General features: G+C 32.9%; 1 protein-coding gene across 9 annotated transcripts in view; it reads left to right on the top strand.

Moving 5' to 3' along the window:
• LOC141460164 (trace amine-associated receptor 8c) overlaps nt 1–12,137 on the top strand; it is a 471,099-nt gene that overhangs the window by 328,592 nt on the left and 130,370 nt on the right. For 2 of the 9 annotated variants that reach the window (XM_074139895.1, XM_074139894.1), the window contains exon 1: nt 11,788–12,037. The exons of the other annotated variants lie outside the window; for them this stretch is intronic. In XM_074139895.1, coding sequence (XP_073995996.1) covers nt 11,975–12,037 — 63 coding nt within the window. In that variant the 5' untranslated portion in view covers nt 11,788–11,974. Of the gene's footprint in view, nt 1–11,787; nt 12,038–12,137 lie in introns of those variants that run through there. 9 annotated transcript variants of the gene reach the window in all.

The following is a 12,137-nucleotide window of genomic DNA, read 5'->3' as shown; positions in this document are numbered from 1 at the left end:
TGTGCAGCGAACGGCTCAAATAAAACAAATATAATAAAACATTGTAATATTAAGAATTGTATTTGTATTAATTGTATCGCCAGTTAACAGTTATAAGCTTATGTTTAAAGTAGAAAACAGATGATTGGGTAGAGAGAGTTTAGCATCGTACTTGACATGCCTGAATAATTTTAAGTAATTATATCAATGGTATTGTGAATTGGAAGTTAAGGTACAAGAGTACTGATATAAACGTAACATTGAATTTTTTAAAAACGAGATTAGTTCAGAACAGGTTATATTGTTGTGACGGAGGTTATAAATAAATATGATTTCAAATAATATTAGTATCGTGAATTGTTTTTTGTTTAAAAGCCATAAAATGTTATTAGTTACAGACTGCGCATTTAGGATCAGAATATCTATCAAAGTACCCAAAAAAAAATCGCAAAATTCGAAATTTGGTAAGTATTTGCTTCGGTTGAGGTTTCAGTCAAGTACAAATGCTCGTACTTTTTCAGATTTGAGAACTTCTATATTTGAAGTTCCGCCCCTGGGTGCAAAGAAATCCGGATAATTATATTGTCTTTGCAATTACAAATGTTGTGAGGATCTTTTCTAATTGTTTGAAGGGAGATAGAGTGTTCTTTTTGCTGGTTGTGCTCAAAGGACAAGAAATATCTTTCTAGAAGTGCCATGATGGATTCTTTACTCGTGAACTCGTGAAGCTTGCCATGGATGGATTGTTGGATCTCTCCTAGTTACTATCCAATCTTCTTGGCTGTCAACTGTTATACTTTATTGCATGCAAATCGCTACAATTTTTCTTTTACTCTATATTTTTCTACCAAAATTTTTATTTGGTATTCCGAATTGTATTTATTTATGTATCTTTCTTGTTTTTATTGTTTCTTTTCGCTTTCTAGAATAAAATGAACATTTGCTTTTCTTATGCATTGTTTTTAAACGATTTTCTTTGAACTTCGTTTTCATTAAAAATATAAACCCATCATTGTCAGTTGTAACTTTTGCCCCGAATTTTTGGTTTTGTTTTACGAAGGATATTCTAATGAACTGCAATCTTAAGGTTCCATTTATGTGTTTCTTCAGAACTATTTACTGTTCTGCATCTATATTGTAACGAAGTTGACCTGAGAAGAGAAGAAAGGCCTAGATTGTTCTGGGAGTTGAGCGAACGAAGTCTATAACGGTCCGCCACTGTTTAAACAAAAGGCCAGACTTTACCTGAGACGGAGAAGAAAGGGCTAGATTGTTCTAGGGGTTGAGCGACCAAAGTCTATAACGGTTAACGGTTATGACCGGAAAACTCCAGCGGCTCAAGGTACTAAGATGTTAATCTTACCTGGCTTTCCCAGTTCACAAGAAATTAATAAATTTGTCTCCTCGGCCAGACCAGGAGAGGAAGGGAGGGATCTGTATGTGGGCACCAAAATCATACTAATTTTCCCATAAGATACAACCATATATTGAAGGTAATAGATAACATATATAATACAAAATGTACACTAATTTGTCACAAAAGAAGATACAACATAAAAAATACATAAGAACCATACGCCGAGAGCACTGGTAGTGGAGTGCTTCACCTCGCTCTTCGCTGGTAGCGTTATTTAGATGGACTTTACCCTGTCGGGTTGAATATACCCATCTACTCGGTGCTAAGGCTATTATTTATTATTATTATTATTTATATTTTATGCTACCCTGGTTACAACTGGGTAAACAAAAAGGCAAGGCTTTACCTGAGCTGGAAAAGAAAGGGCTAGATTGTTCTGAGAGTTTAGTGACCGTGGCCTATAACGGTCCACCGCTGTGTAAAAGCCAGCTAAGAGGGAGGCCACAGTCGGGGTGGTGGCAGTATGTGTTTTCCCCAGCCAGTGAGCGGCAGGTGGGAGTGAGACAGACGGAGATGGAGTGGGGCAGACGCAGTTAAAGGGAGGCAGACACGGTTGGAGTATCGGTTGCAGAGAGTTAGTTTTGGAAAGACACTTAGGAAGGAACAGTTTGAGAGTGTCAGTGTTACGGAGTGCTTCAGAGTTAGCCAGTTGGGCTGTTAGTCAGTTAGTAAGTAGAGCTTTGTTAGTGCGGTTGAGTCTAGTGCAATTCAGTGCAGTGCGGACCAGTGGTCAGTCGTGGAACAGTTTTGTGACGTTACGTAGTGAGGAAGTAACAGTAAACTGTTGGGACAGTTGTAATTGGTAGATGTAATGAATAGCGATAGTTGCTAGTAAATGTTAATGGTAGTAATGTTAATGTGTTAATAAATCAGACTACTTATAAGTTTAGCGAGTTTTATTATTTATCGAACCCACATAAATTAAATTAACTAGTGGCAGGCACTAGTTGTGTTGTTAAAGTTTTTAGTGAAAGGACAATATCATATAAAGGACAATATAATATCTAGAAACATTAAAATTATTGCCAGAATTTAAAGTTTTTAGAAACGTTCTCTGCGCTTATCGGAAATTAGTGGAAAATGGCTATAAATAACGCTTTTCTCTGTTTCGAGTATTTGTAAGAGTTTCGAAAAGGAAAATGATGGAAAGGCGGAAGGTCTTACAGTTATATCATGAAACTTCAAAGTGCAGTTAGAAAAAGTTATGCATAAGTCCGAACATTGAGAGATTATTTCTCGCCTAATTCACTACTTGAAGTTTTTGTACCATTTATTTACGAATTTTACAAAATATCAAGTAAATTTGGAAAGATAAATTAAAATTAGATTTGTTCAAGGAATGATTTTTGCTTATTTAAAGAATTATTTGTTATTTTTCCAAACATTATATTGAAATCATAACTTTCAAACTGAGAATTGAATTTGTTTTCAAACTATTTTTTTATTTAAGAAGATGAAATATATGTTTACCAAGAATTATCGAGGATAGATACTTTTTAATTCTCTCAGCATCCACAAAGTTTTGATCAATGCTTTTGTGGTTTCTTTTTACTACTTTTTAAGTTTATCCAAGATGTTATTATTATTTTTTAGTGATGAAATATTACCAAATTTGTGTTTAATTTTTATTGGGGTGTTTCGAATCACAGAAACTGGTTAAAATTCTCTCTTTTATCTTGCCTTGTTGCTGTTTGGTATTATTTAAATAAACAGTTGAATATAAAAATAACAATTGCGTTTTTTTGTTGTTTTATTTTTTGGCCCTGTGTTCATAGCAAACAGCCAAGGGTTATGTTGCTTTAAAGGGTTTATTATGTAAGTTACGAGGTGTGGTAACATTATATACGAGGGTCGTTTGAAAAGTCCGTGTAAAAATAAAAACTACTTAATTTTTTGGGGTAAACCTTTTTTATTTTTCAACTTAGTCTCCTTTTAGGCTTATACACTTCGTCCAACGCTGCTCTAGTTTGTTGATCCCTTCCGAATAATAGGATTTGTCCAAGTCTGAAAAATAGCCATTCGTTTCTGCAATCACCTCCTCGTTTGAATAAAATCTTTTTCCCGCCAGCCATTTCTTCATATTGGGGAACAAATAGTAGTCCGAGGGAGCCAAGTCTGGAGAATAGGGGGGATGTGAAACGAGTTGGAACCCTATTTCCATTAATTTTGCGACCACAACTGCTGAGGTGTGAGCTGGTGCGTTGTCGTGATGGAAAAGGACTTTTTTGTGGGCCAATCGTGGGCGTTTTTCTTGCAGCTCGGTTTTCAAACGGTCCAATAACGATGAATAATATGCACCTGTAATAGTTTTACCCTTTTCCAGATAGTCGATGAGGATTATTCCTTGCGAATCCCAAAAGACAGTCGCCATAATCTTTCCGGCCGAAGGAACGGTCTTCGCCTTTTTTGGCGCAGATTCCCCCCTTGGTAACCCATTGTTTAGATTGTTCTTTGGTCTCAGGAGTGTAGTGATGTATCCATGTTTCATCCACAGTGACGAAACGACGCTTAAAGTCATGCGGATTCTTCTGGAACAGCTGCAAACCGTCCTTGCAACACTTCACACGATTTCGTTTTTGGTCAAGCGTGAGCAATCGCGTCACCCATCTTGCGGATAGCTTTGTCATGTCCAAATGTTGATGGAAAATATTATGTACCCGTTCATTCGAGATGCCCACAGCACTAGCAATCTCACGCACCTTCACTCTTCTGTCATCATGGATTTTATCAATGATTTCTGGAGTAGTAACCTCAACAGGGCGTCCAGAACGTTCAGCGCCTACATCGTCAACGGACTGTATACGCATAGATTGTGTTCGATCGTCGATTATGAAGACACATTGGGCAGCAACTAGTGCACGTTTCACTACGATGTTTGTCAACATAATTAATAAAGTTATATTGTGTCACAGTAATTATTTGTTTCCTTGATTTCATCATAAATACATAAATAAAAATATTTTATATAAAAAATATAACCCTTTACGTAAACGCACAACGTCACGTACAACACACGGCCGAGTCCATGATACAGCCACAGTTTTCGTTTTTTAGCAAATACCATATCGTGAATTATTGAAAACGTACAGCTTTCTATATCTGAGATAATACTGTCCAAAGGCCGATCAGTACACTGAGAAGCCTCCGAGCGATCAATGACCTTAAATATTTTTTGATTTAAATAATCATAAAAATTAGTAGGTAGATGAAATCGATTTAAGATAGTTCATTGCTTTTCATTTCACTATTTTGGTTATACAGATCGATTTATTAACCTTTAAAATATATAAAATTTTTATGAAAAGTACATTAATTAATCTCAAGACAGAGTAAAGCCTTATTGATCCTTTATAAGACTTTGATGATACTGGGTCTTATGTTTTGTAACGTCTTGAGTTTTATGCTCAACTCTTTGATAAGTTCTAAGATATAGGTATCAAGATGTAACTTACAAAATATTCATTGAATCCTTTTTCTTTAAAAAGTAAAAGCCGAATTCTAATTAAAACTTTTGTATTTTCTTAAAATTTTTCTGGAATATCATTTACTTATTGTAATAATTATTTAGCTTGTAGTGTATTTTTTAAAAGAAAAACTTAAAAATAAGAACATCGTTAGTTAAGAAATTCTTTTATGATTAATACAATTTAAATTTCTAACTTTACCGTAAGAATGACTCCAAAAGTTAAAAAAATAAAAAAACACCGAACTAGTAGGCAATCATAGAGTAAAATTTGACGAGGTGCTATAGAGGTGGACACTGAGGGATAGTCGAAAGAGCAGCGGCAAGGAAATCATTGATAGGACAGAACGCAAATGATAAAGAACAACCAATCAATGTCCACTTAGGGGAAAAAATAAACATATGACAAGTGTGTATCGATTTACGAAGTGAAGCCTAGGAAACCCTTTTGGGATGAGACAATGAAAGGTACAAGGCCAGTGGTTCTGTTCGAGAGGAATCATACCCCCCAATTAACGTTCGGGGCTGCTCCTAAATGATTAACATGACTTTCTAGCGAAGACAATTATCAGTCGATTCTCTATGAATAAATTAATCACCAAACCAATTGATTGATTGTGATTGCCTGTTCTCGTAAAATCCTCGTTTCATGTATAATCACATGATGACATGCTCTGTATGAGCTATGTTTTTAGGCTCATAAACTTACCTTTAGGCTTATACATGTCTTCTAGATTAATCAGAAAGATGTGTTATAACATAGTTGACAACTTTGCAACAGTATTTTATTGTGTAACTAGGGTTGCCAACTCTATAAAGTTCCAAAAAAGGACACCCTAAAAAAATTACGAGTAGGTACATTCAGGGCCGTCGTCAGGGATTTTGGTGCCCAGGAATATACAGGGTGTTCAGCATAAGACTACCGTTACTTCGGGAGGCGATTCTGGGCATCATTTGCAACAAAAAATTCCATATAAACTATGGCTCGATTCGGCTCCATTTTATAGATATTTTTAATTTTATGTTTTTTTTTCAAGGTATTACTACTTTTTAGCAAACATTTGTCTATATTTCTCAAACTATTACAGCTAAAGCAATTTCAATCAGCTCATTAGAAAGAAGGTTAAATTTCCTTTTAAATAAGCTAATTTATATTCCAAAATAATAATATCAAGTATTTCATTTTGCGTCCCAAACATAAGAAATAGTATCTGTCCTCACTTATGGTTGCCAGGCCTGGGGGTATCAGCATGTGGAAACCATTGAAAAAGTGCAGAGGACATTCATCAAAAAGTTATTAAGACTTCCAAAAAATACTCCTAACTATATGATCTACCTAGAGACCAAATGTTTGCCTATCCACGTCTTCACTTTCTCTCTTCATTTTAACTACGTGTTAAAGACCTTAAATTTTGAAGATTTCCGACTTACCAAATTGATAGCTCAGGAAGTAATTCAAAAGAAAATTTTGTGGTTTAATGATTGGATCAATTGGTCTAAGCAAAGAAATTGTGAATTTGGGCAAGTTTTCGTGTCCATAGAGCAATGGAGGAAGGAGCTGAATACCCTGAAAAGTAATCTAACCGTTGGTTATCGGTCGGATTACCGAGATAAAGCTTTGAAAGGGGTATTTCATAATATTTACAAGCAACTTTCCCTGGATGTAGACTATATAAATTTGGGTATGCGTGTCTCCAATATTAGTAATATATTCAAAATAAGAGGAGAACTTATTAATTTAAATTATAAACCTTTCATCCAGGGAAAAGACTACTCCTGCTCTATGTGTAGCCTTCGTGAGGACGAGGATGTGTACCATTTCTTAGGTCGCTGTAGGGTTCTTGCGGGAATAAGGAAAAAGTGTTTGGGTGGCCTCACCTTAACGAGAGACGAAATGATAGTATGGTTGAATGGTGCAGATTGGGCAGCTCTGACCAGATACCTAAACGAAGCTACACTTTATCGGTCATATTTAGTTGGAAATTTCAATTTTTAATTATACAACCTAAAATAAAAAATGTAAAATAAACAAAAAATGTATTTGTTAATTATTTTTTCTTTTATATAGAATTTATTCACAGTTTTCCTTCCTTGTGTTAATGTAAAGTTTTATTTTCTTAGGTAAACTTTCTTTTTCTTTTTCTTTTCTTATTTGTTGTATTAACAGCACTCCTGACAGACAGCCGTTGCTATGTCAGTACAAATATTTCTATGTAGAGTTCTTTTTTTCTTTCATAAATGAATTGTAAATATTTTCAATAAATAATAATAATAAACATAAGAAATAGCAAGTTTTAATTTTTTCCAAAAACTTTCGACATCATTTTTCTCAAAAATATTATATAAGTTTAAAACGTGCACTACTAAAAACATTTACATACAATCACCTTTCGAAAGATATACCATGAATAGTGGTTATTTTAAAAATTGATGCAGAAATCTCGTGATTAATTGCAAAAAAGTAGGCCTCAAAACAGCGTCGGCAATATGAAAGGAATTCACCCACCATAAGAATATAATTAATCAGAATCATCAAATCCAGTACCATTTTTTGCATTTTGTTCATCGTTACATCAATAACCTGTTGACCTATTCAGTTCAGTTAGAACAGAAAAACAACACGCCAATTGAAGAAGTCTCAGAAGTCAGAACTTAAATCAAAAATACAATAAAATAAATTAGATTTGTGTGAATAATATCTGAAAAAAGGACAAAAGGCGTCCTTTCCTAATTTAAGAAAGGACAAGGACAACCAGGTGTTAAAAAAGGACTGTCCTTTCAAAAAAAAGGGCAGTTGGCAACCTTATATGTAACTGCTGGACAAGTTAAACACGTAATAATGGTTGTTTGTTTTGTAACGTAAACATCCTTAAAAAGTTATCATTTCTAAGAGTTTAAGTATGCCTTTTTATAGGCAAGTTTCTTAACATTGACAACCATCATTACGCTTGAGTCAGCGATTTTATAAAACTGAATAATGTAATGTTATAACCTTGATAAATGATAAAAATTATTCAACAGAGAACATTTACTAATTTTATTTGTTCAATTAATTAGGCAAATTTTTCATCGAAATCTAGAAATTTTGATTTAAAAAAACCAAATAAATGTGAATACAGTTTGTAGGAGAAATATAATTAAGAAATTTCTCCTACAAACTGTTCTCTCTTATTATGATTTTAAACTATAGCAAGTTACATGAGAAATTATCTTTTGATGTAATGCGCTGGTGAAAGTTTCTGCTCGTACACATTGTCTCTTAACTACGTTAACAGAGCTACGTTTTCTAAAATCACGTCAATTCTACGGCGTTGGCGAAAATTGAATTAGTCTCATGGTTGCTTGATAAGAGGAAGTGAAATTCAAGGAGTTCTCTAATTCACCAAGTTAGCGCTTGGCTGCTTGAAAAATCGGGAACTTTCTCTTACTATAAATTTACGTAATTGATTTTTCTCAAAATTTTTACAGCATTCGTTGACGATCTTCAATCTGATTTGCAGTCCGATTCCAAAGCTTTTAGGGTGGAATTGATTCTTGACAGAGAAAAGGGTGATTCATTCTCTTATACAGAAATTCAATTAGTAAGCCACAACTTAAAATGGCGTAGATTACATGTAACATAACAATGGATAAAAAATTTAATTTAGCAGGTATCTGAGATTCGTTCAAATTTCAAACCTCTATATCACTGATCTTATTATTCCGATTTTAATGAATTCTTCACCTAATTGTAGAGAAAAGTTTGCTCTATAACAGGTATAAGTAGCAATGTTTTAATGATAACAGTTATTGAGATACAGAAGGTTAAATAATGAATTCTTTACCTAATTGTAGAGAAAAGTTTGCTCTATAACAGGTACAAATAGCAATGTTTTAATGATAACAGTTATGGAGATACAGAAGGTTAAAATTTTGAAGTTTTGAAAATCGTTCAAATTTCAAACCTCTATATCACTGATCTTATTATTCTGATTTTAATGAATTCTCCCCATTGTAGAGAAAAGTTTGCTCTATAACAGGTACAAATAGCAATGTTTTAATGATAACAGTTATGGAGATACAGAAGGTTAAAATTTTGAAGTTTTGAAAATCGTTCAAATTTCAAAACTCTATATCACTGATCTTATTATTCCGATTTTAATGAATTCTTCACCCAATTGTAGAGAATAGTTTCTTATATAACTGGTACAAATAGCAATGTTTTAGTGTTTACAGTTTTATTGATATATATGTAGAAGGTTAAAATTTTGAAGTTTTCATATTCGTTCAATTTCGTATAATTATAGCAGTTGTGAAGTCTAATTGGCCATTGTGTAATTATTACATTTTAGTTCACACTGAACCCGAATATGTAAATAATATTCCAATTATATGTGTTAATTAGTTTCAAAATTGTTAGTAAACCTAGTAATGTCTTCGTTACAAATAATACTAGTCACCAGAACAATGGTCACAAGACTTGTTACTGGAAATCTTGTTAATTTTAACGTAGATCCCAAGGCCACAATACATACATTTACATTATGCGAGCAGTGATTATACTGCAGACTCGGACATGTTTTTGCAAACATTACCCAGCTAAAATAGTAATAGTTCCTTACAGGAGGTAATTATAATACAATTTTTACAAAATTAAGCGCACATTTTGTGTGAAAAATATTATAATGTGTTGATTTCTTTCAACCAGGCGCCCCAGTTGTGTAATTCGCAATAGTGCTCCTTCACTTGAGGTTAGTAATTATGGGAATGCCCAGAGAGCTGTTGAATGTACAGCAGAGTTCACATCTGTCTTCATTTCATCTCTTAGTAAGATGACCACATTGGTAAATGAAACGTTGGCAGATATTCAAAATGCTTAAGAACGCAGGTCCCATATAGAGAGATATTAGTGGTTATTCCGACCTGTGTGCTAAGATCTCCTAGGACGCTAAATTTTACTCCAGTCCTGTACCATTTATCGTCTAAATATTGGAATCCACCCAAATTTATTTCTGTAGTTTCTTTTATATTCTATTTAAAATAATGTTTGTTGTTTTTCATATTTTCTTTTCTGTAGTTCAAATTATAATTAATATGTGACCGCATTCATTAAACGTTTCTTCCCTCTAGTTTGTGTCCCAATTATAGCCAAATAAAGCTAAGACTAACCCATTCCCTATTTCTGAGGTGCAGCCATAGAAATATTGCCCTCAACTTATTACTTTTTCCTGATCAAGTATAATTTTAAAACACTTCTACAATTATTTTCCATATAGGGTTGCCAACTCTATAAAGTTCCAAAAAAAAAAAGACACCTTAAAAAATTTGGGTACATACAGAGCCGTCGTCAGGGATTTTGGGGCCCGGGAATACTCAGGATGTTCAGCATAAGACTACCGTTACTTCGGGAGGCGATTCTGAGCATCATTTGCACCAAAAAATTCCATATAAACTATGGCTCGATTCGGCTCCGTTTTATAGATATTTTTAATTTTGTTTTTTCAAGGTGTTACTACTTTTTAGCAAAAAGTTGCCTATATTTCTCAAACTATTAAAGCTACAGCTATTTTAATAAGCTCATTACAAAGAAGGTTAAATTTCCTTTTAAATAAGCTAATTTGTATTCCAAAATAATAATATTAAGTATTTTACTTTGTGGCCTAAACATAGGTAATAGCAAGTTTCTAATTTTTTCCAAAAACTTTGACTTCATTTTTCTCAAAAACGTTTTATATGAAAAAACCGTGCACTATTTAGGAAAAACATCTACATACGATCACCTTTCGAACGGTATACAATAATTGGGGTTATTTTAAAAATTGATGCAGAAATCTCGTGATTAATTGCAAAAAAGTAGGCCTCAAAACAGCGTCGGCAATATGAAAAGAATTCACCTACCATAAGAATATAATTGATTAGAATCATCAAATCCAGTACAATTTTTTGCATTTTGTTCATCGTTACATCAATAACCTGTTGACCTATTTCAGTTCAGTTAGAATAGAAAAACAACACGCCAAATGAAGAAGTCTCAGAAGTCAGAACTTAAATCAAAAATACAATAAAATAAATTAGATTTGTGTGAATATCTGAAAAAAAGGACAAAAGGCGTCCTTTCCTAATTTAAGAAAGGACAAGGACAACCAGTTTTTCCAAAAAAAAAGGGCAGTTGGCAACCCTAGACTCACACCAAGACCAATTTGTAAAAACCACTGTTTTGGGACTCAGTTAACTTCAAAATGGGGATACTTCCAAAAAAACTCAGAATCTATACGATTACAGTACTTTCTCTTATTTACTAGTTTAAATATAAATGAGTAAATTAATTAATTATTTCCCGTTTACTGTTTTATTTAATTCACCCTAAGCATTACTTTTTTTGTTTATTTTTATAAATTATTTTCTTTCTATTATCCAGGATTTTCTGTTCTATTTGTTTTTGTTTCCAACATAATGCTTTTTGTTTGTTTATTCAATTTTATAATTATGTAATTAAAACTTTGTATTTTGAACTAATTCTATAATTAAAGTTGATATTTATTTTACATTTTTATTTTGTCTTCATACTACTATCATTTTGTATAAAATTTTGTACTGACCTAACTATATTTGTAAAAACTTATGTTTAAACAAATACATTATTATTATTATTATTATTATTATGTTATAAATGAGCAAATAAATATAAATGAATAAATTAAACCACTTACTTTGCTTCTTTATAAAGTTTTCTAAACAAGAAGTCGCATTGTACATGAATTTTCTAGCCAAGTTTGCACTCTAAAGTAATATGAATTTGTATTAGCTTTTAGTGACCATAAAATATTTATATTAAGGATTCAAATAGCGAGGAGTCGGTATTTGAAAGGTATCATCCAAATCCAAAGTAGTAGCTATCTTGTGAAATCAATCATTACTTTTTTTGAGAAAGAATTTTAACCTTTACAATGTAACCTTCCTTCTGTAGCACATTTGTGGACGTTTACTGTGTTGTTGACAAGTTTAGTGTTGTCCGAATTACTATGCAAGATGCTAATATCCCTGAAGAAATCTACTTCTCTTTTTTTTTTTGAGGCTTTCCAAGGATAGTGAACAAACTAATTCAAAGGAAGTCGAATGAATAAAAGCTAATTTTAATGATGAAAGTAGCAATCAGACGAAGGACTTTGCATGATGACCGAGACTATAAAGGATTTGCTGTAAGTTATCTTCTATGTGTAATTACTTTGTAATTAACATTATCCGCTTTATGGCAAGCTGATTATTTTGTGGAATTCCCTTGGAACTGTTGGTTGAATC

Source organism: Rhodnius prolixus, unplaced genomic scaffold (assembly GCF_049639745.1).
Source record: "Rhodnius prolixus isolate KJV_2025 unplaced genomic scaffold, Rpr scaffold_6, whole genome shotgun sequence".
Taxonomy (NCBI): domain Eukaryota; kingdom Metazoa; phylum Arthropoda; class Insecta; order Hemiptera; family Reduviidae; genus Rhodnius; species Rhodnius prolixus.
The sequence above is the reverse complement of the archived record's forward strand: the minus strand, read 5'-3'. Positions and strand labels throughout refer to the sequence as shown.